The sequence below is a fragment of the Polypterus senegalus genome, chromosome 10, assembly GCF_016835505.1.
Source record: "Polypterus senegalus isolate Bchr_013 chromosome 10, ASM1683550v1, whole genome shotgun sequence".
In the NCBI taxonomy this organism is placed as follows: domain Eukaryota; kingdom Metazoa; phylum Chordata; class Cladistia; order Polypteriformes; family Polypteridae; genus Polypterus; species Polypterus senegalus.
The window spans coordinates 91,280,544-91,305,354 of NC_053163.1; the positions used below are offsets into that span (position 1 = coordinate 91,280,544).

The 24,811-nt window shown below is 35.5% G+C and overlaps 1 protein-coding gene across 2 annotated transcripts in view; it reads left to right on the forward strand.

Moving 5' to 3' along the window:
• The window catches only part of arhgef6 (Rac/Cdc42 guanine nucleotide exchange factor (GEF) 6), a 149,329-nt gene that overhangs the window by 62,976 nt on the left and 61,542 nt on the right, over positions 1-24,811 (forward strand). For both annotated transcript variants that reach the window (XM_039766178.1, XM_039766179.1), the window contains exons 7-9: positions 264-358; positions 5,046-5,141; positions 13,479-13,601. In XM_039766178.1, coding sequence (XP_039622112.1) covers positions 264-358; positions 5,046-5,141; positions 13,479-13,601 — 314 coding nt within the window. The remainder of the gene's footprint in view (positions 1-263; positions 359-5,045; positions 5,142-13,478; positions 13,602-24,811) is intronic.

Sequence of the window (24,811 nt, forward strand, 5' to 3'; positions counted from 1 at the left end):
TGTTTGGCAGTGTGTCTGATCCTGAGCTGAATTGTTTGGAGTCTAACTGTGAACTTGTGATTGATGGAAATGAAAGACTCTCACTCACCAATGAAAGGAGAAAAGATGAAAGTACTACTGCTGAGTGCTGGAGGTCATGGGAAATGAGAATGTATGATTTCTGGCTCTAAGATTATACAGTCTCAGAGCCTCTTATCTAGTTGAGGCAATGTCAATCACCTTTAAAAATTATGTTTTTTAAAACCTCATTTGCTACATTTTAGGTTGTGCAAGATATTCTTGATAATGAACGTGAGTATGCAAAGGAGCTTCAGATGCTACTGTGCAACCACCTGAGGACTTTGCAGTCATCTGATAAGTAAGTTTCTCTCTCTAGTGCAAACTGAATTTCAAAGTGTAAACACGAATAGATTGTTCATTGCTTAGTAGTTTAGTACTATTCATGAGCAAAGTTAATTTTCAGATTGAATTCTTATTATGTCTTTTTTGAATATTTATGAATGGGTCTTTCTACATCTGAAATTTGATGTTTCTCCTAATTAATAAATCCTTCATTACTTTTAATATATGTACCTGAAATTTCAATTAAATGTTAGCATACTTTATCATCTTGAGAATTATTGTACTTTTTAAAGTTTCTTCTACTGTACGTCTTTAGTAAAAAAAATGTAAATGAAATCTTATGCCCAGATGATCATCTGTATTTATTAGTTCATTATTTGTGTCTGAACGGTGCTCGGATGACATAAATGTGATGTTTCTTGAGTTATTAAAGAGAGCATGACAGAACGCTATCCTATTTTTCCATTTTGTATGAGAACATCAGCAGCTTCTGACTGGATCAACAGATACTGCCAATTCATACATGTTGAGGGCTTCTTCATTATGGTGCTTTGGTTTTCGATCCTGGGATGCTATTATTTTACTCGTGGTTGTCATTTAAAGAAGAACAAATATTCCAGTGTAATACCTCTAGAGTTGTAAGGATGCTTCTGACTTCTCAAAATATAAAATATGCCATAACCTGTAATCTGTGGATTAAGTTAAAGGTTATGCAAGCTTAGTTATCTGTAATTGTGCCTCCTGTTAACAAGAATTAAACTCAAGGAGGAGAGAGATTTTAAATACTGATGAGATTTGATAAATGGAAAATGTGTACTGTCATCAGCTGAAAAATTAGTGTAGCATCATTGTGTTGTGAGACAGTGTCCTCCTTCTTTTTCTATGACTTAACTTAAAAAGTTAATTCAAGGCAGATTTGTCCATTATTGAGTTCTCCTAAAGAACCTTTCTTTTATTGTATTTTATTGTATACTAGCAGAATACCTGCGCTTTACAGCGAAGTAGTGTGTTAAAGAAGTTCTGAAAAAGAAAAGGAATAATTTTAAAAATAATGTAACATGATTGTTAATGTAATTGTTTTGTCATTGATATGAGTGTTTTTGTCATATCTATATCTATATATATATATATATATATATATAGCAAAATACCCGCACTTCGCAGCGGAGAAGTAGTGTGTTAAAGAAGTAATGAAAAAGAAAAGGAAACATTTTGAAAATAACATCATATTTTATATATATATATATTGTCAATGTAATTGTGTTGTCATTGTCATGAGTGTTGCTGGCATATATATATATATATATATATAAAATACACACACACATATATGAACATATATATACACATCATATATATATATTTATATATATATATATATATATATATATATATACAAATCTACATATATATGTATTAGGGGTGGGACTCGATTAAAAAAATTATTCTAATTAATTAGAGGCTGTGTAATAATTAATCTTGAATAATCGTATGTAATCACACATGAAAATTTGCCCCAAATCGCAATTTTTTTTTTTTTTTAATTTAAAAGGGTTTTAATGGGCGACAGAATCAAATAATAGACATGGACATGAATATTGTAAACTCAAGCTCTTTTAATTTCTGAAAAAAAAATGCTTTTAAACTGCATTTCAATTCAAAAGTGGTATTTTAAAGTGGTAAAGTGCCACAAAGTCCCTTTCTGTAATGCATCTAATTTTTCTTGCTTTTCAGTGTGCACAAAACCATGCTTTTATCAAGGCTTCCGTCGGGTAGTCTTTTGAAATGAAATTTTCCTCCGATCAGTCGTAGGAACGCTCTTTATTCCGACTCGTAACATTTTTGTAGCTCTGATGTGTGCATCAATGTAATCGATGTACCAGAAAATCATTCATTGACAAAAGTTCCCCTTTGCTTGGAATTGAAAGTGTGATTAAATGCGTTATTTTTTTTTACGAGTTATGGAGTACATGCATCGAAGCTTCTCAGCTGTGCTTGTGCTAAGAAAAGGAAACATTTTAAAAATAACGTAACATGATTCTGCGTTAACCGCATATTTTTTCATACGTCTCAAACCAAGGGGATGCGAGGGTAAAATGAATCGGGAAGCGCGGGTACATTCTCAGTGCATCCCCTCTCGGGAATCGAACCTCGGATGTCGGCGCTAGGGGCGAAGCCTCTACAATTGCGCCACGTTATGTGGCTTGTCTATTTGAGAGTATGCAGATCGGGGTATATATATATATATATATATATATATATATATATATATATATATATATATATATATATATATACACGCATATTGCAGCGAAGTAGTGTGTTAAAGAAGTTATGAAAAAGAAAAGGGAACATTTTAAAAATAACGTAACATGATTGTCAATATACAGTAATTGTTTTGTGAGTGTTATTGAGTGTTGCTGTCATCAAGGATTTGATTATCAGTATTTCTTTCAATCAGGTTCGTATTTGTAGGATGTGTTATGTTCAAGTTACATTCCGTGTTTGTCAATCGTTGTAAAGATAACAGGTTTCATTCATCGATTCGTTCCTTACTGCATCAATAAACAGCTCGTCTTCTTCTTTTTCTGAGACCTGACACACTGCATGCATGGGTTTTTTTTTTTACACTGTCTTCCTTTAGCGGGACATTGACTTTTTGTACCATGTGCTTTGTTTCTGCAGTAGTTGCACTTATGAATATGCTTGTATGTATCAGACGCTTCATATTTTTTTGCTGCCTTCTCAATTGTGTAATTCAGTTTTTGTTCAGCACTCTTTGGAACTGTTGCTTTTTGTCTGCGCACTGCGCCAGTTCACGTGAGCCGCTCGGTGTACATGCATCGAAGTTTCCCACCTGCGGCACTTAAAACTTTCTCTCGCAGTTTCGCTGAGTTTGTGCCAAACACCACCCTGACCATCTCATCTTCCTCTGCATAAGCACAGCCCTTCACCAGTGAATATTTAGCGGTAGTGTTTCTATTGGATTGCTGCTGACGGACGGTCTTATATGGGCAGGCACTAAATTACAAATGCCAGTGGCAGCCTGTCTATGAACTTAATTTAAACTTTAGGTTTACACCGCGCTTTGTTTTCGAAGTAGCAGCACTCATGAATATGGTTGTATATGTCACTCGCTCGCTTCTTATTGTTTCGCTGCCTTTTCAATTATATAATGCATGTTTTCTTCAGCGCTTTTTGGAGCTCTTCCTGGTTTTCTACGTACTGCGTGATTACGTGGGAGGCGTGATGATGTCACACAAAACTCCGCCCCGCACGGCTTTCGAGCTCAATTCCATTACAGTAAATGGAGAAAAATAGCTTCCAGTTATGACCATTATGCGTAGAATTTCGAAATGAAACCTGCCAAACTTTTGTAAGGAAGCTGTAAGGAATGAACCTGCCAAATTTCAGCCTTCTACCTACACGGGAAGTTGGAGAATTAGTGATGAGTCAGTGAGTGAGTCAGTAAGGGCTTTGCCTTTTATTAGTATAGATAACACATATTTTGTGCAGTACTTTATAGGAGTTCTGATGCAATAAAAAAAATACATTCTAAATTAAAATGTTGCTCAATCTGGAAGGGTAGACTGGCATACTATTACTGAAAAACCAAGTTTTTAAAAGGTTTTGGCATCTTTTGATACTAGAAGTATATGGTACTTTTTAAGCACTTCATTGTCAGTCTTTTTTAGCGTGATGGCAACTGTATACACTCTCTAACTCTGAACCCAACTTAAATAAAATGTATTTATAAAATCTAGCACACAAAGTGTATATATTAATATAAACGTGCAAGGAGATAACCCTTTCACTAATTGACCTGGAAAGTGTAGCAAGGCTGGGAGGCACAGAAATCTGTGGCAGTGTAGTGAGGTTGCTGTGTGCCTAGGGAGAGGTGTGGTTTAGTTAGCTGTTTTTTGCTTTAGTACAGTTGTGGTACCAATAATGAGGTCTGAAAGCTGAAGTTAAAATTTTAGCACCACTCCAATACTACATTCTAGTATCTATAACTTCCCTGAAAAGACTTATTTCTGCAGCTCTAATTTTATACTGATATTCAATTAAATTCAGTTCAGCTTACACACACACACATTGTATTGCTGAAAACAAAAAATAATTTTGCAATAAAAATACATAACCATCCATCTCTGCCCTCATTTCTTCTGATTTCTCAGATCTAGTGCTAAGGAAAGTCATGTGATACACTAATATTTTGCTTATGAATTTTACAGGAATCCTTGTCAACTTCATATTGGACTTAATATCTGTTTTGTATAGACCTTCTGTCTGAGAGCCAGAAAATGCATAATGAACTTTATAAAAAGCAGGAAATGCAGTCTCTGTGCTACTTTGGACTAACACAACTGTCCTGCACGTTTTTCTTGTGGCTCTGACTCTTACTTGAAATATTTAAATGTGTTGCTGATCTACAACACACACTTTTTTTTTTTGAAAGAAATGATTTTGTGCCCATGTTAGCTTAAAACTTGGTGTACATTATACAATATAACATATTCACTGAAATGTTAAGTAGATCTGTTAATATGGCTTTTACAATACCTTATAATATTTATTTAAAGTTTATAGATTTGTTTATTTGTCTTTTACTTAAGGGTGTAGTTAACATCTTCAAACATCTTTAGAATGTTTTTAATCACCTTTGTTAATGGTTTATTTTTTTCCATTAATTTTTTTTTTAGACTTCCAGCCACTGATTGTGCATCCCTAATGGGGAATTTGGAAGAAATATTCACATTTCAGCAAAATCTTTGTCAAAGTTTGGAAGACTGTGCAAAGTAAGTGTTCTGCGTGATGGCATGATTACATTTCTCCAGCAAATGTTCAATGTTATATTATATTTTTAAAAATATGTATTTGTAAAAATAAAAAAAAATGCCAATTACAAGCCATACAAACTAAAATATGTTGTCTTTTATTATTCTATTTATTATTCTTGTGTAAAAGAATTGTAAAGTCAGAATTTAAGGATTGCCTTTGTGCTGATTTTTGTTATGTTACTTAAAAATTCATAGCATATATTGTATTTATAGAAATTTTCTAAAATATCTATAACATTTACCTTTTAACTTTATTTGTCTGCATATTTGTGCTCATGTAGAAAATTGTTTTTTAAATTTTCATTTGCCTTCCTTTTTCTTTCCTTCCTTATTTCAAGAGTTGATTTAATATGATAATTTTCACCATGTCACCTCTTAATTGCTGTATGCTTAAACTGAAAGATTAATTTCCTTCAGTCCTTCATAGCTGATCCCTGTGCTCCTGGAATAGCTCTTCTCCATGTTCTTTTCAACAATGATGTTTTAGTTTTATCATCTGGAGACCAATACTATATATAGTATTTTACATGTGAGGTAAATTGTTGTACCACGTTAGCCATTATGGATGCAATGAGAAGTTAAGCAAGTGACATCTTTTATTGGCTAACTGAACAGCTTACAATATGCAAGCTTTCGAGGCAGCTCAGGTCCCTTCTTCAGGCAAGTTGTAGATTTTCACTTAAGGTAGACCTGGTTAAGTGCTTGGCCACTGAAATAAATATTCATTGTATGCATGTGGAGAGGGGCAGTTGACAACTTGCCTGAAGAAGGGGTCTGAGCTGCCTTGAAAGCTTGCATATTGTAATCTGTTCAGATGCAGCGTAACAAGTACATTACTGTATGTATTTTAATTAGGATTATACTACAATTTAGGCATCACATGAATAATGAAGCATCAAAAATGTACAGACCTAATTATGCTATCAAAAAATTTTTGAAACACTTTAATTTAGTTCAGGGTCACATAATATTTGGCCTGATAGCAGTGGTATTCCTGATCAGGTAGACCATACTGTATATTGATGTAACAAGACACTACAAAAGCAAGTCTGCTTGCTGAACACTGCAGTTTGTTGAGTAAAATATTGGCAATATGGTAATGTTTCACTATAAAAGCCTACGGAAATTCAAAATGAAATTCAAAAAGCAAACTGAAAAGATTTTCACTTAAGGAGGACCTGGTTAAGTGCTTGGTCGCTGAAGTAAGCCTTCATGGTATGCTTGTGGATAGGGGCACTTGATTTCTGCATCATTGTGTGCCACCACGCAAAAATGGGGAAGTGCCCTTTTTATCCTACTGTATATCATGCAAAATCTTGTTAGCTATTGAGATTGTTTCTGTTAACTGTTTTATTAAATACAATGATACATCTGCAAAATTCTATGTATTGATGTTCAATTTTCATAGTCTCCTTAAAAGTTTGCTTCTTTGCAGTTATCATACCAACATTGAGATAATTATCCTGACATGATTTTTTTTTGTGGAAGATACATTATTTACAGTAAACTATGAAACTGAATGTGCATATATTTCTTCCTGTTGAGTTTTTAATTGCGTATGATGCCCACAATAGAAAATTAGTTATGAAAAAAAAATCTGACTACATCTCACACCAGCATGTCCACAGCCTTTTCACATACATGTAGTCATTATGTGAGACAACAGAAGCATTTGCACGGTATTGGAAACCACTTTTAATGCTGTTGCATCAGAAAAGACTTGTTTACTGTATAATAAGTTAACTGGAGTAAGAATGATCACTTTACTTGTCAGCTAGTTGCATTTTATTACAGTGTTTGGTCATCAAAAAAAAATTAAAAATGGTGAACTGGTTAGACAAAAAAATTAATCAAAATAACATTACCTCCACAAACTTTGCCTAAATTGCACAAAAAAATTCAGTTTATTCCGTTTTAGTCCCGATATCAGTGCCTAATATGAATGACTGAATCAATGATATCCTCATAATGCAGGAAAATAAGAGTAGTTTAGATAGTACTGCTTTTCTCCGTATTACTTACTGTTTCATCATCTTAAATTTTAAACTTTTGTTTTAAAAAAAACTAATAATAATAATTGTTTTGCTTAATAAACTTGATTTAAAAAAATCCTTGATTAAAGTTTACCTCTTTTGAGTAATTTGTAAACAAAGCAAAAACAAGAGTTCCATCAGAAAGCATCAGAAATTATCAATAGGTTTGGAACATTTCACTGTAACACTAACTTAGCATACCATCTAGTTTTCACCCAAGACCTGCCTGATGCAGCAAGGTTAGCTTTGGCTAAAAGTGGACTACATATATCTGTAGTGTGCTTTGTCAGCTTATTATAGTGACTGGGGATATTTGACACCTCTAGATTTTCTCCTGCTGTCTGTGTGTACTCTTCTAGTTTAATCCCTTATGCACTCATTGCACCTAAATTACATACCCAAAAATAAATGGCTATTATTCTCCTTATAAAATAAAGGAGCCACAAATGGCTAAAGAGTAATGAGTACAGCACCCTATTTTAAAAGAAAATATTTATATGGTTAAAAGCCTTGGTTACACCAATATCAACTAAATAAAAGACCACAAAATTGAGCTTTATTAATTTCTCTCTAAATAACTAGATTTTATAGAAATCAGTTTTTACTTGTACCCTAATCTGTCAGTTAAAATTGTACAAAGTTTAAATGTAATATCCCATAGCATTGCTTTTTACTATTTGGAACAAGGTGTTATGAATTTAAGTTCCTTTTTTGGAAACACTTATTCACTTGCACCTGAACAATCTCTCAAAACAAGTATTTCAGTAGCAGTTATATACTGTATATATATGTATTGTGGAAGTTGACCCGGACACAGACAGGCGGACATGTTGTTCTCAACCACCACACATTTATTTACAATATTTACAGATTATTTGGTCACTCAGACCCAGTTCAAAATGTGCACAAACCCCCAAAACAGTCCTGGCCACACAATGCCTTGTCTTCGGGCCGCCTCCACAGCTCTCCTGAGCTTTGTCCTTCCTCCTCCCGACTCCAGCCTCGAATGAATGGAGACGGCCCCTTTTATATGGTTCCCGGATGAGCACCAGGTGTTCCCGGCATTCCTCCTCTGGCCACGCCCCAGCGTGGCGGAAGTGCCGGCTGTCCTACCGGCTGCTCTCCGGGTGCCGTCCTAAATCTTCCCCCCAGCAGGAAGTAACAGGTCCCCAAGGCATTGGGGCGCATCCTGGCGGTGACCACGGGCCCCTACAGGGTGGAGCTTCCATGCCCTGTACCCGTGGCCCCCAGAGCAACCCGGAAGGCAACCCCCACGTGATCCAGGGTGGGCACAGACCCACATTCGGTCCCTCATGACGTCCCGGCCGGGTCATGGCCCCTGGCATCCCTGACAATATATACAGTCCTTGAAACAATTTCTTTTTACCGCTAGACATGGTGAAACCTTAAAATTTGTATACTAGATTGAGGTTTTTGTGCTGCACTGCTCACATCTTTTCCTGTCTTATGTTGCAGTTGCCTTACAAAAGTTCAGTACTTTTTAATTTAGTTTTCATGCTGTTGTGGCTTTTTTTCTAGCATTTCATGTCTGGAATAAAGTAAGTTCATACAAACATATACATACATTTTTATACTAGCTTCTTCTGGGGGGAGGGAAATTGCCTTTCCTGGCAGCCCTGGGCACACGACATGAAATGGGTAACCCTGAGTGTAGAGTAAGTCATATAGACAAATAAACCTAAACTAGTGTTTCTCAGTCATAAACACATGAGACTTTTTCACAGTATAATCCGGCCCACTCCCACCACCAAAGGTATCAACAGAACTATGCAAGATTTTTCAATCCCATTTCTAATTGTGCTTGCTTCACCAAGAGCTCCCTTCATATTCCTAATCAGTTATAATTTACTGTTTGCAGTCACACTTGTTTTTGACTTCCTGGGGTTTAGTGAGGGTTTTGAATTTAATGAAAAACGAATAAGAAAATGGGGGGATCCTAACTTGAAGAGGCACAAGTCTAGCGTAACAGTGTACACAGGTATGCTAAGAAACATTGCCTGTACTCTAGGTTGAAATTAAAAAAAAAAGCACTGCGCAGCAAACTAACATAGGGAAAATGTGAAGCACACATCATCCAGGCATGGTAATTAAACCCTTAACACTTGAACTATAAAACTGCACTGCTTCAAACTGATACTAGAAGTAATACTTGCAAATCAAGTGTAGCATCAAGTCCTTCATCAAATATGTTGTTCTTAATAGAGTCAAAACTGTGATCAGAATATGACCCAAGCTTTGTGTGTAACAATGGATAAAGATGACCTGATGCATAAGCAATTAATTTCCTTTCTTTTATGCACTGTTGTGACATATATTGTGAATGTCCATTATAGACAGCTATACATCATTAGAATGGGCTGAAATTCAACTATCCAGTGGTATTGAGCCTTCACTTTATATGGTTTGAAGTAGGTGAAATCTTTGATAAAAGCAGAATCACAAAATTTTGTGACACATTGTTCAGCTCAGGATATATCTGTACAAATCACGTATTTTAATAATGAAAGAGAGTAGATAACATGGAAACTTATGATTTATTTGAAAGAAGACATCAGTTTACTGCAATGTACACAAACAGAAGACTTAGGAGCCCTCATGCATACAGTGGTGTGAAAAGCTATTTGCCCCCTTCCTGATTTCTTATTCTTTTGCATGTTTGTCACACAAAATGTTTCTGATCATCAAACACATTTAACCATTAGTCAAATATAACACAAGTAAACACAAAATGCAGTTTTTAAATGATGGTTTTTATTATTTAGGGAGAAAAAAAAATCCAAACCTACATGGCCCTGTGTGAAAAAGTAATTCCCCTCTGAACCTAATAACTGGTTGGGCCACCCTTAACAGCAATAACTGCAATCAAGCGTTTGCGATAACTTGCAATGAGTCTTTACAGCTCTGGAGGAATTTTGGCCCACTCATCTTTGCAGAATTGTTGTAATTCAGCTTTATTTGAGGGTTTTCTAGCATGAACCGCATCTCAATTGGATTCAGGTCAGGACTTTGACTAGGCCACTCCAAAGTCTTCATTTTGTTTTTCTTCAGCCATTCAGAGGTGGATTTGCTGGTGTGTTTTGGGTCATTGTCCTGTTGCAGCACCCAAGATCGCTTCAGCTTGAGTTGACGAACAGATGGCGGACATTCTCCTTCAGGATTTTTTGGTAGACAGTAGAATTCATGGTTCCATCTATCACAGCAAGCCTTCCAGGTCCTGAAGCAGCAAAACAACCCCAGACCATCACACTACCACCACCATATTTTACTGTTGGTATGATGTTCTTTTTCTGAAATGCTGTGTTCCTTTTACGCCAGATGTAACGGGACATTTGCCTTCCAAAAAGTTCAACTTTTGTCTCATCAGTCCACAAGGTATTTTTCCAAAAGTCTTGGCAATCATTGAGATGTTTCTTAGCAAAATTGAGACGAGCCCTAATGTTCTTTTTGCTTAACAGTGGTTTGCGTCTTGGAAATCTGCCATGCAGCCCATTTTTGCCCAGTCTCTTTCTTATGGTGGAGTCGTGAACACTGACCTTAATTGAGGCAAGTGAGGCCTGCAGTTCTTTAGACGTTGTCCTGGGGTCTTTGTGACCTCTCGGATGAGTCGTCTCTGCACTCTTGAAGTAATTTTGGTCGGCCGGCCACTCCTGGGAAGGTTCACCACTGTTCCATGTTTTTGCCATTTGTAGATAATGGCTCTCACTGTGGTTCGCTGGAGTCCCAAACCTTTAGAAATGGCTTTATAACCTTTACCAGACTGATAGATCTCTAGATAGACTTCTGCTCTCATTTGTTCCTGAATTTCTTTGGATCTTGGCATGATGTCTAGCTCTTGAGGTGCTTTTGGTCTACTTCTCTGTGTCAGGCAGCTCCTATTTAAGTGATTTCTTGATTGAAACAGGTGTGGCAGTAATCAGGCCTGGGGCGGCTACAGAAATTGAACTCAGGTGTGATACACCACAGTTAGGTTATTTTTAACAAGGGGCAATTACTTTTCACACAGGGCCATGTAAGTTTGGATTTTTTTTCTCCCTAAATAATAAAAACCATTATTTAAAAACTGCATTTTGTGTTTACTAGTGTTATATTTGACTAATGGTTAAATGTGTTTGATGATCAGAAACATTTTGTGTGACAAACATGCAAAAGAATAAGAAATCAGGAAGGGGGCAAATAGTTTTTCACACCACTGTAAGTGGTTAAATTTTTATAATAATATAATTATAATAATATTAATGATAAGATGACCCTTCTCACCCGCTCATTATTTTCTGCTGCAACCTCTACGCTAAGAATGAACTGAATGATTATTCACAACAGAACTATAAAAGTTGCCAGAGAATATAAACACAGTCTGATTACTTCCAGAAATTGTTTACTTATGTTATCTCAAGAAATGCCAACTGATGGCTCAAAACCTATCTGTCCCTTTTTATCACAGCACTACACACATGCTGAGAGGCATTTGCAAGGTAGAAATGGTGCCTATATACAGTAAGTGCTTGCACCTAAAAATCTTTAAATATTTAGTATTTCTCCAGTATACCAGTATATAATATTGCATTGTATCTGCTTACTTAGTGTTGCCATAATAAAAATTCTGTTGTCTAACACAAGGAAACACACCAATATCCTAGCAGCTCAGCGTTCCAGCTGAAGGGAAGGCTTCTTATTTGCCTAGCACATATCTTTTGGGATATTTCAAAAGCTGGCAGGAGCTTTTCATTTTAAGTTGGATGTGTTTGAAAGGGGAATGATACCTGTCATTCTTATGTGAAAACATGCACTTGATTCAGAATAAGCTACAACATAGCTGACCTGCACATGATCACAATACATCACAAAGAAGTCATTTTTCCTGGGTCACCCTTTTTCAGTAAAAGTCTCTGTGTTATACAGTAGAAACGTCATGCTGCTTAAATGTTTATAATTTTCATGATGACATTTTAAGGCCTTCTAGTTTTAAAAGAGCAAGCATTTCTCGAGATTTCCTTCTATGCTGTAAGAAAAAGACTTTTAAGTACTGTTTGTCAGATGCAGACAGATTTTTTGGTCCCTGTGCATTGTTTCATCAAATTGGCCAGTTTGTTTAGATTTCTTTATGGCGTCTTGGAAATCACATTGTGAAATTTTGGTTTGGTATTTTTCTTCTCAATGAATATACACATTGATACAACTATGGTTTTCAAAGTGTATTAATATGGTCTTTTTCAAACCTCTTTTCTATGCACCCTTGTATTTGTGATTAGCATAAAAACAGACTTTTTTTACTACTTACTTAATTTAAATTAGGTACTGTATGCTATAGTTGGAATTTAACAAATACATAGCATAACTGGGATGCCTCAGTGAGAGTTTTGAGAACTAAGCATGTTATTCTTACCTGTTCTAACATATCAGTTTGTTTTTAGGAAACAAATAGAATTTCTGTTACTTTTTATTGTATGTTGTTTATGTCTGTATTCTAATATTATATAGTGTTGAGCAAATACACAAATGCTTCCTAGATAACGAGCTTCAAAAATAATTTGTTTAGGGTAGCCTAAGATGTTTTACACTTGATTGTTGCAATTTTGAGTTCTTCCACCAGCTTCATACTAATACTAATGACATTATAAGTCTGGTGTTTTTTGACGATTTGTACAAAAACAGCTACGTTATTTCAAGTTGTGACTTTTTCAAATACAGTGAGATGTACAGTGATACAGTGATTGTGGTTACAAACATAAAAGCTCTAAAGCTAAAATGAAAATTAATTTAGGATATTTTTTCATCAACAAACTTTCATTCATAATTTTTATTTTTGAAAGAAATTCATGCATCTAGTTTACTTTATAATTTTTTAAAAAAAAAAAGGTATCAAGCAAGATAAAATAGCTTTAAGATTATTAGAAACATACATTTAGTCAGTTTTGTCCAAACTTTTGACTGGTACTGTACTTGGTTTTCAAAATAGTAGGAGGAAGGCATAAAATCAGTACAAATTTTTCCAGAGTTTACATAACGGCAGTCCACCTGCTTTCATGTTTTTGTTCTGTGGGAAAACAATATAACATATTGTTATATAATATATATATAGTATTTTATATTATGCATTTTTGTAATTGATAATGTCTTTTGCATCATAAAGCCTTTTGGGATAGATAATACTATGATTGTTTAGTGAGTGTTTTTGCTGAGAATATAAGGAATGAGTTTAAAAGACCTATTTTTTTTTTTCCTTTCCTTTTTTGTGTTACAGGTTATCAGAAGCACTGCAGAGGATAGGAAGCTGTTTCATGTCCCACATGTCTCAGCTAAAGAGTTTGTACAGTTCATATTGTTCTAACCACCCATCAGCTGTACGTGTACTTACTGAGCACAGGTAAGTCAAGGTGCAGAGGAAGGATAAAAGCAGAAATTTGTGCACTTAGTATATTTCTTAACAAACTCCTCTGTTTCTACCTCTTTTCTTGGTTATATTTGTGGTAACTGAGAGAGAGAGAATGAATTCTAGAATTAAAAATAATAAAATATTCTTTTTTTAATCACTTCAAGATGGTAGAAGTAGATCTGTTAGATATTTCATAACATTTTAATTTTTTTTCTGATGTCTTCAATCATACTTTTAAGGTGTTTAGAAGTGTATTGCAACACTTCTAATAATCAGAGCATCATTCACAGTGATTTATTTGGGAAAAACATACTTGGATTTTGCAGATTATTGTGCTTGTAATACATGTGTTCAACATAATTAATTCTCTAGCTGTAAAAATTCTGAAAAAGAAATATCTCCACTTTATTCTGATTGGTATTATTTTAATATTAATTGAAGTAAGTTCTAGCCAGTTTAATCAAAGTACTAGAAAATGGCCAAAAATAAGACTAAGGATTTTTACCAATTATTTAGATAATACAATGTTGCACTCCATGGTAACTACTTGCCAGCTAACTTAATTTATCCCATTGGAAAATAATAGATATAATTATTAAATATAAGCAACATAAATAGGTTTTGTTTGTTAAAAACAGTCAGAGAGCAAAGATAAAGTTTCAGTAATATACTATAATTTAAAGAGGAAGCAGCAAAAGCATTTGACCAGACTATTACAGTATTTATCTTGGTATTGGAAAAGCCTTTGATAAGGTGCTTCATGAGAGGCTGGAGATCAGACTAAAAAGTGATATAAGTTTATGCACAATAAAGTGTGCTGATTCATGTAAAAATTGGCTTAAACATAGAAAGCAACAGTTCAAGATACAGAGAACATTTTCTACATTAGATGATTTAAAAATTCAGTCTCACATAGCTCAAGGCTGAGGCTGGTACTCTATATTTTTATTATTTTTTTTTTTTTTACTATAAATGATCTAGATAAAAATAGTAAGGTGATTGAGTCTCTACATATGAATGTTGCTGGAAGAAAAGCTAGTCAGTAAAATTATTACAAATGAGCATGGACAGAATTCACACATGAGATGATCTGTAGCAAATGCCATTTACTCAATATAAATGCCATTTTTGTTACACATAAGCAAGGAAAAGTAGTGGATATAATTATACAATGTGCATTTGAAACTTAGAAGTACACCGTTCTGGGAAGGATTTTCATTGTACCAGTGTAGGAAAGGGAAGAAATTTAACTTGGTTAATCACTTTTAAGTTTTGCTTTTGGCAACACTGGTAATTAATTAAATAATTGGGTAAGGGTGAATGTTGCTGTAGCCATGTCAGGTACACAAGTGTGTTTAGCACTACGATCAGCTGATGCAGATACCTGTTCATCATTTTCGATTTCCAGATTTTTTAATCAAAATCGGATTTCGAGATGTGTTTGTGTAGTCCCCCCAGGCAAACAATGCCATAGGCGTGTCAATTACATGATCAGCTGGGGGGTGATCAGTTGATGCAGTCACCTAACTTTCATTTTTGATCTCCACTCCTTTGCTACAAACCGTAGTTCGATAAGTTAGATTCCGATTCAGCAATAATGTGCAAAAAATTAATAGATATGTACTAAGTATTTTGCTTTGCACTTTCGCTTTGCCATCTCGCCTGATGTCTATGCCATTCTAGATATTGTTTACTCTACAGTACTCATGCACATGCAGGGATTTGATGGTAAGTCAACGAGTCTACCAGTCCCCTTGTAAACAGGGTCTACCCATAACACAACGGTACATTTTATTGACATTTACAGCTTTTTTTTCCTCCCTCTGCTGCTAAATGTCTACTCAACCACCTTTTTGTCGACAAAAGTCAACATCTGCTCTAAAAGAGTTAAGCTTTGTGCTGTGCCCTCTGTAACTTCACAGGGAAAAGCATTACTCTTTCTTGCACAAGAACTTAGATGTTGAAGTTCCCTACTTGAGGTAATGGCTGCTCAGATGGGGCTCAATTACTGGCACAGAAATGGTTTGGAAGAGTGAGTCTCCATTTTCAGGTCCACAAAGACAAGAGATGAGATTGTCAGTTTTCAGCTCCCCAAAGAAAGATCAACTCATCAGCTTCTCAGTTTCAGAGAGTTCAAGAGTTTTGGCCTTAACTAGTAGTCTAATAACTGTCCAAAACTGTAAAGTGCACATGATCAATTAAGATGGCTAACTGGGTGATGGGTTTCATGGTGCACTGTGTGGAAGGAAAGTACAAAGAGATTTTATTTAAGATCAACAACATTAGGAATGCATTAGGAATATTGTGTGCAGTTTAATTTTTCACATTACAAAAAAAAAAACAAAAAAAACAGCACTAGAAAACATATACAACAAAAAGGAACCCCTGTTGATTTGGAATATATTGTTCAATAAAAACATGGGAGCATGGTGGACCCTGATTAACAAATTGATGAAAGTACATCTTCACATTAAAAGTTGTAATACAAAGTACACTTTAAATCTCAAAGTAGTCAAATCTCAGAAAAGTTAGATGAATAAAGATTGATAAACTCTGTTGGGATGATTTATATGTTTTTGTCAAATCTTTTCTTATGTTAATATGCTCTTCTTTCCAACAACATAAACATAACTTGAGTAGTCATTCATAAACTTTCTCCACGTCTGCCAAGCTTATGTAGAATGGATTGTCAAATTTTGTCAACCACTAAATTATCCATGCAGTACGTTTGTCATTTTGGTTTGAATTTGAGGTTTGACTTTTAATTGGAAGTTCCGTTTTTTGCAGCTCATCACAGGCTGCTTTGAAAAGCTGGGAATACAACATCAAATAAGGTGCATTGTGCAAATATTAACACTGATTCATTTCTTTATTGGTGGTTTTATTCAGTTTTGAAAGATTACTTTTAAAAAGACAGGTAGTCCAGTAGACTATATAGTTTTTATAGGTTTAATATACAAGACCAATTCTCAGCAAAGCACATTTTCCTACTAAGATTTTAAACACTGCTTCATTAGCCAGGTTTGTTTATACATGACATGTTTAAGTGTAAGACGACGTAAAATTCATTCTAAGTTGAATGTTGGTTTAAATTATTATGGTTGATTTTTATTGATGCACTCCAAGCAAAAGAACAGAAACACCTGCCTTGAATTTCGCTTCTCTAGCATGATAGTGTGTTAACGCAAATAAATTAAGCATGTGTTCTTCCTTCTGAGGATGCATATAATTTAATCTTTACTACAGCAGATTAAGTAGTCAAATCCTAATATTCTGCTAAATAAACAAAGCTGAAATTATTTCATTTTTCAGAAAATGTAGGGTATTTGAACACACCTTTACCAATATAATAGAAAAAGTTGCTGTATTCAGTTAAGACATACTTATTGGAGTGAAAGCTATGATACAAGTTCCTGATTTCTGTGCTGATCAGAAATCCTTACTGCTTAGAATCATAAACTATTTTTTATTGGTCGAATGCCTAGCAGGTTAATGTTCAAACAATTTCAAATTTATATTTTTCTTCCCTGCTATTAACATTCTTAATATGCTGAAATAGGTTTTCCTGCCTCATATCTTTCATGTTTCAAGCACAATGCATTCTGCATAGTTCATTGCTTTCAGGTAAATCCATGCACTACATTACATAAAAATCATTTTGAAAATGGAAACCTTTAAAATACAACCATAGAAGGACTAAGGATAATTTTAAGCATCTGAAAGTGAATGAATATGCTGGTTGACTGTGAAAGAAACAGAAAAGATAGTGAGATTGTATTAAATGCAAGTCCTAAAAGTAGATAAAGAGAAACCAGTTAAACAAATGAGACAAAAATATTATACAGTAATCTCTCGCTATATCGCGCTTCGACTTTCGCGGCTTCACTCTATCATAGATTTTATATGTAAGCATATCTAAATATATACCGCAGATTTTTCGCTGCTTCACGGGTTCTGCGGACAATGGGTCTTTTTACTTCCTGTACATGCTTCCTCAGTTGGTTTGCCCAGTTGATTTCATACAAGGGACGCTATTGGCTGATGACTGAGAAGCTAACCAATCAGAGCACGCAGTTAAGTTCCTGTGTGCTGAATGGCTCAGCGACGGAGCGCTGAATTAGATTCCACGGCGTTAACCAGGAAGTCTCGTCTCGCTCATTCAGCATCAACGTGTTTCGTTGTGTAAAAAGTTAACTTTTGTGTTTATCTTTGTGCATAGTCAAGCCCTTCATTATGGCTCCAAAACAATCTGCTCCTGCTACTGCTTCAGGGGCTGTGCCAAAGTGCCAACGGAAGATGTTAACGATTGCCGAAAAGGTAAACGTTTTGGATATGTTGAAGGAAGGGAAAAGCTACACTGCTGTAGGACGCCATTACGGCATCAATGAGGCTATGATTCTTTTTATTTAAAAAGTAAGAAAGGAATATAAGATCTACGGCCGCAGTGTCCTTTTAACCAGGGTGCAGAATGAGTTGTAAGTGGATGTAATAAGGCAGTAGTCTGGATGGAATCTACTTTAGAGATTTGGATTAAAGAAGAACAACGGCGGTGCTACACAGTTGCCTGAAGAGGCTCCTTTAGAAGAGCTGTAATGCTTTCCTTTGTTGTGCAGTAAAACTAAACTCATCATTATCGGACAAGTCATTGTGTCATTGTTGGTGAGTAACCTTAATTAATTTTCTACTTACAGTACTTAGTACATGTATGTACGTTTAGTGTCACTGTACACACATTTACTGTATACAATTTTTCTTGCATTGTACGTATTTATTGCCGGTGGCCTGTCTATCGTAATGGCTGTAACATATGTGATATTGGAGACACTCAATATCTTTAAAATAATATTTAGGTTTTACTGTATATAAACAGTGTGTTTACATACATAATTTCAATGAGTCTTACCTAATAACTAAGATAATACAAAGGGTTTATGCTGTATAACTGTGTGGGGAATATTTATAAACAGTTTGGGAGAGTTTATAAGGGCTTAAAATATATAAAAATAACCATACAAACATATGGTTTCTACTTTGCGGATTTTCACCTATCGCGGGGTTCTGGAACGCAACCCTGCGATCGAGGAGGGATTACTGTACTTGGTCATTTATTTATTGAGGAAAATAATCGAATATTACATATTTGTGAGTGGCAAAAGTATGTGAACCTCTAGGATTAGCAGTTAGTTTGAAGGTGAAATTATAGTCAGGTGTTTTCAATCAATGGGATGACAATCAGGTGTGAGTGGGCACCCTGAGTTATTTAAAGAACAGGGATCTATCAAAGTCTGCTATTCACAACACATATTTGTGTAAGTGTATCATGGCACGAACAAAAGAGATTTCTGAGGACCAAAAGAGTTGTTGATGCTCATCAAGCTGGAAAAGGTTACAAAACCATCTCTAAAGAGTTTGGAATCCACCAATCCACAGTCAAACAGATTGTGTACAAATGGAGGAAATTCAAGATCATTGTTACCCTCCCCAGTAGTGGTTGACCAACAAAGATCACTCCAAGAGCAAGGCATGTAATAGTCAGTGAGGTCACAAAGGACCCCAGGGTAACTTCTAAGCAACTGAAGGCCTCTCTCACACTGGCTAATGTTCATCATGTTCATGAGTACGCCATCTGGAGAACACTGAACAACAATGGTATGCATGCCAGAGTTGCAAGGAGAAAGCCACTGCTCTCCAAAAAAAACATTGCTGCTCGTCTGCAGTTTATTGCTAAAGATCACGTGGACAAACCAGAAGGCTATTGGAAGAATGTTTTGTGGACGGATGAGATAAAAATAGAACTTTTTGGTTTAAATGAAAAGAGTTATGTTTGGAGAAAGGAAAACACTGCATTCCAACATAAGAACCTTATCCCATCTGTGAAACATGGTGGAGGCAGTATCATGGTTAGGGCCTGTTTTGCTGCATCTGTTCCAGGACGGCTTGCCTTCTTAGATGGAACAATGAATTCTGAATTACAGTGCATCCGGAAAGTATTCACAGCGCATCACTTTTTCCACATTTTGTTATGTTACAGTCTTATTCCAAAATGGATTAAATTAATTTTTTTCCTCAGAATTCTACACACAACACCCTATAATGACAACGTGAAAAAAGGAATGGGCTGAAATTCCTCCAAGCCAGTGTGCAGGAATGATCAAAAGTTACCGGAAACGTTTAGTTGCAGTTATTGCTGCAAAGGAGGGTCACACCAGATACTGAAAGCAATGGTTCACATACTTTTGCCACTCACAAATATGTAATATTCGATCATTTTTCTTAATAAATAAATGACCAAGTATAATATTTTTGTCTCATTTGTTTAACTGGTTTCTCTTTATCTACTTTTAGGACTTGAGTGAAAATCTGATGATGTTTTAGGTCATATTTATGCCGAAATATGGAAAATTCTAAATGGTTCACAAACTTTCAAGCACAATTGTATTTTAAACAATCTTCTGTGTAATATGAAATTAAAAAATATTTCCATACACTGAGGAGCCTCTTTCTATAGGATGTGTTTTTAACTGACACAGTGTTATGATAAAAAGGACTAAAGCAATATAGGTTACATTAAGCTGAAACTAAAAAGATACAGTGTTCTTGAAATATTCAGAGAAATGTATTGTTTTCTTCCTAACATCGGACCTTTTTTGATCATGTGAGTTATCCAGGCAGAAAACACTAACCTGAATTAAAAGCTACAGTAATATGAATGATATATTGAAAAAGAAGTGATTTTATTATAACAGTCTAGGTCATTCAAATTTTCATTTTGCATGATTATTGAAAATTTTGGTATTAAGAACAAAATCTTTCATTTTTCTTTTGCTGTTGGCTTTGCAGTGGACTGGCACTTTGTCCGAGGTTGGTTCCTTGTGCCCAGTGCTGCTAGGCTGTGACCCCTCATCACACTGAATGTATTATAAGATTATTTTGAATAACTGTAAACAGTTTTGACTAAGGATCTACATGGTGAACTGACTGCAAACAGACAAGTTGTTGCCAAAAAAAAGAATACTTGTTCACTGAGGCAGAACCTCTTTTTTGGAGTACATTTTAATTCTTTGCAAAGTTTCCCATTCTAGTTTCAAGCACTGAATTTTTTAATTAAGCTTACAGATGTTATATGAGTTTTTTATTTAAAGTTTCACTTCTGAAATAAGCAGATGAAACATCTGAATTGCTTCCATAGGACAGTCACTGTACAATCACATTAAAATGGAAAATTCAGCCTACAAACTAAAAGCTAGCCCTAGTATTTAATAAAAATATCAAGTGGTGCTTCAGTTGTCCAGTCCTCCATTTTATCATATATATTACACAAATTCTTCACAGCAAGTTTTAATATCTCAAGTTCTGTTATCCATCTGAAAACAACCATTTCTGCTAAAGGTTAAATAGATTTGACCTGGGGCCAGATTCTCACAGATGCTGTGTAGGCCAGACCCCATGGTAACAAAAAACGGCCAGTCTAAACACACCTTACACACATTAACTGATGAAGTCCCTCATTCACTCCTGCATAGTTTTATCCAGTTTTCGAATCACTCACATCACACACACATTAAGTCAGCTCAAACATGTTACATTTATGTCTGCACAAGATGAGGAGTCATCAAGCATGTTTTTCCTAAATACTTTCCAAAAGTAAGTTAAAACATTTAAATTGATATTTTTTTCTTGAATGTCTTCAATGTTTGTGTCCAGTCTTTCCACTTTTACTGAATAGCCGTGAAGTAACATCGAAAATTCAGGGTGCAAGTTAGTTATCAGAATTAATTGGCTCACAAGAATATCTCTGTCACAATCTCTTAAAAGGAAAACTGATACAGAGAATCTTCATTTCAGTGATGAACAGACTGGAAAATAATTCTTTATATAGCCATCATTCCGAGCTAATCTGTCTGATCAGCAGTCTAACAGTTGCTATCATAAAAAAGTACAACATGAGGTGCCAGTATCTTCAGAAGCATAGTACTTTCAGTTTATGCTGTCCACCAAATTGAGGCCTGGTACAGGAGTATGCTTTGAAAGTAAGCTAAAATCATAACAGACAATATTCGTCTGTTTGCTAACTCAACAAGAATGAGAGGCAAGTGGGTACTGGTTAAACACCAAAAAGCCTCCACTTATGACAAGTTATTAAAAATTGCATTCTAGGTATTTTTTATAAGCATGTTAGTGATATTATTGAATCTGTAAACACTAGTATCACTAGTTGTTGCACATCATATTCATGTTTTGGAAGGTAGTATCCAAATTCAAATAATGGATAGTGTCAGGGTGATCAAAAATCTCAGCCTATTGATAAATCAACCAACAACATAGACTGTACTGTCCGATATTTGATGGAGCAGAATTCAGAGGGGAATAACAGGAATGTTCCCAAGATGGAGGGAGGTTAAGGGTGCCTGAAAAATTAGCTGAATAGTAACACTTACTGAAGGGTATTATTAAATGCACAAATCCAATTAATTCAAATTTCAAGTATCACAAACTCCTGATATATTAATATTGCAACTCTTATTGCCTACTTTTTTAGCATTTGTTCCAGATGCAAGGCTACTTTTGTGAAATCAAACTTAGCAATTGAAAATTATTCCATTATTTCAGAATTACTGCAAAAGACCTTTGTTGTGTGCCTCACATGCAGACATTGCTATTGCTTCCACTGTGTGCTAATCCAGAATTAGCCAACCGATCATAGCTGAAGTAATTGCGCATAACTGGAAATGGCATCCTTTTGTCTTTAATACTAATCAATTGTGCATCTCATGTACTTTCACCATGCTCATCACAATGTAGTTGTTATAGTAATGAACATTACTTTGGCTTCAAAAGCCCAACATTTGAAGCAAATTTAGTGTTTGCTGACTGTAGTATGCTCTTTTGACAAACCAAAACTTAAATGTGAACAGTAACATCACTTAAATTTATTTTGAACTTGATGGAAACTCCTTAATACATGTTGCACACTGTTGATTTCTGAGACTTTAGGATTAGAATTAGAGTGAATTTTCATTTTTTCTTCTGCAGTATCCCCCTGGGCTTGTTGCAAATTCTGAACATGATATGAGCACCTGTGACTTCTTTTTTAAATTGTCAATTCATCTGCCAACCCCCTTATAATTTGTTCATGTTCTTTTGAAAGTATCAAGAAAATGTTACCCCTACAAATTTTACCCTGATGGATGTTTAAGATATACCCACATAAAGCCACTGATAAGGATGTTTCAGACTAATATTTTACAAAGCTCTCAAATTCTCTAACAATTTGTTGGAGACCAGCTCCACAAAAAAGAAAACTGCTTTTTTCTTCTAATGTAAACTTTTTTTATATGAAGGAATTTTTCCTGAATCCTAGCATGATGGATCAGAATCAGATTTATTGGCCAAGTATGCACGCATAAAAGGAATTTGATTTCAGTTTGTATGTATGTCTTAATCCAATCCAATTTCAAAGCAAATTAGGAAAAAAATACATGTACATTTATTTTAGTATTTTAGTGATTTTTTTTTTTTTATGCATATTTAGTTGTGATTTTTAAGCTATGTGGTGGGCTGGTGCCCTGCCCGGGGTTTGTTTCCTGCCTTGAGCCCTGTGTTGGATGAAGTTGGCTCCAGCAGACCCACGTGACCCTGTAGTTAGGATATAGTGGGTTGGATAATGGATGGATGGATGGATTTTTAAGCTCAGTTTGCAGTCCTATATACATAGGCTAAGATGACAACTTGTGCTTATCCACATCACAAGCTGTCATTACTTTGATAATTTTAACAAATAAAACATTTGAGGAATGTAGCAGAAATAGGTAGAAAAGAATCAAAAGGAAAATTACAAAATCAAAAAGTGTCTTGTATTGCATGGAAGAACTAACATACTTGGGCTTCATCTGTATTTTCTTATTTTTCTTCAACTACGCTAATGTTAAAATGCCACAAGGGGGCACTGCAAAATTCTTTTATGAGCACCATTTTTTTTTTTTTTTTTGCAACTCCTTTCTATTGTAAATATAGACTCAAGAATTTTACAGTGGAAATCTATTTATGTATTTTTTCTTGGAGCCTATAGGCCACATTAGTGTTATAGATGTAAGCTTCAAAATTCTTATAACTAATTTGATTAAAATCACCAATTGTGCATATACTTATATTGATTTTTAACTCATTCTAAATTGGATTTTTGATCTGATTGGTTAGCTATTTGGTACAATATTATACTCTCCTGTACAGTTCCTTATATTGACTTTGCATTCATTCATCTAGATACCTCCTCACACTGAAACAATGACCACCCAGACACCCCACCTCACCAATTAAAGGAACACTTTTTAATCAGAGAATAGCATAAAGTCAATGAAACTTATGGGATATTAATCTGGTCAGTTAAGTAGCAGAGGGGGTTGTTAATCAGTTTCAGCTGCTGTGGTGTTAATGAAATTAACAACAGATACACTAGAGGGGCAACAATGAGATGACCCCCAAAACAGGAATGGTTTAACAGGTGGAAGCCACTGACATTTTTCCCTCCTCATCTTTTCTGACTGTTTCTTCACTAGTTTTGCATTTGGCTACAGTCAGTGTCACTACTGGTAGCATGAGGCGATACCTGGACCCTACAGATGTTGCACAGGTAGTCCAACTTCTCCAGGATGGCACATCAATACGTGTCATTGCCAGAAGGTTTGCTGTGTCTGCCTGCACAGTCTCAAGGGCATGGAGGAGATTCTAGGAGACAAGCAGTTACTCTAGGAGAGCTGGAGAGGGCCATAGAAGGTCCATAACCCATCAGCAGGACCAGTATCAACTCCTTTGGGCAAGGAGGAACAGGATGAGCACTGCCAGAGCCCTACAAAATGACCTCCAGCATGCCACTGGTGTGAATGTCTCTGACCAAACAACCAGAAAGATTTCATGAGGGTGACCCAAGGGCCCCATGTCCTCTAATGGGCCCTGAGCTCACTGCCCAACAGCATGCATCTCGATTGGCATTCGCTATAGAATACCAGAATTGGCAGATGCACCACTGGTGCCCTGTGCTTTTTACAGATAAGAGCAGGTTCACCCTGAGCACGTGACAGAAGTGAAAGGGTCTGGAGAAGCCATGGAGAACATTATGCTGCCCTTAACATCATTCAGCATGAGCAGTTTGGTGGTGGGTTAATGATTGTCTGGGGAGGCATATCCATGGAGGGTCACACAGA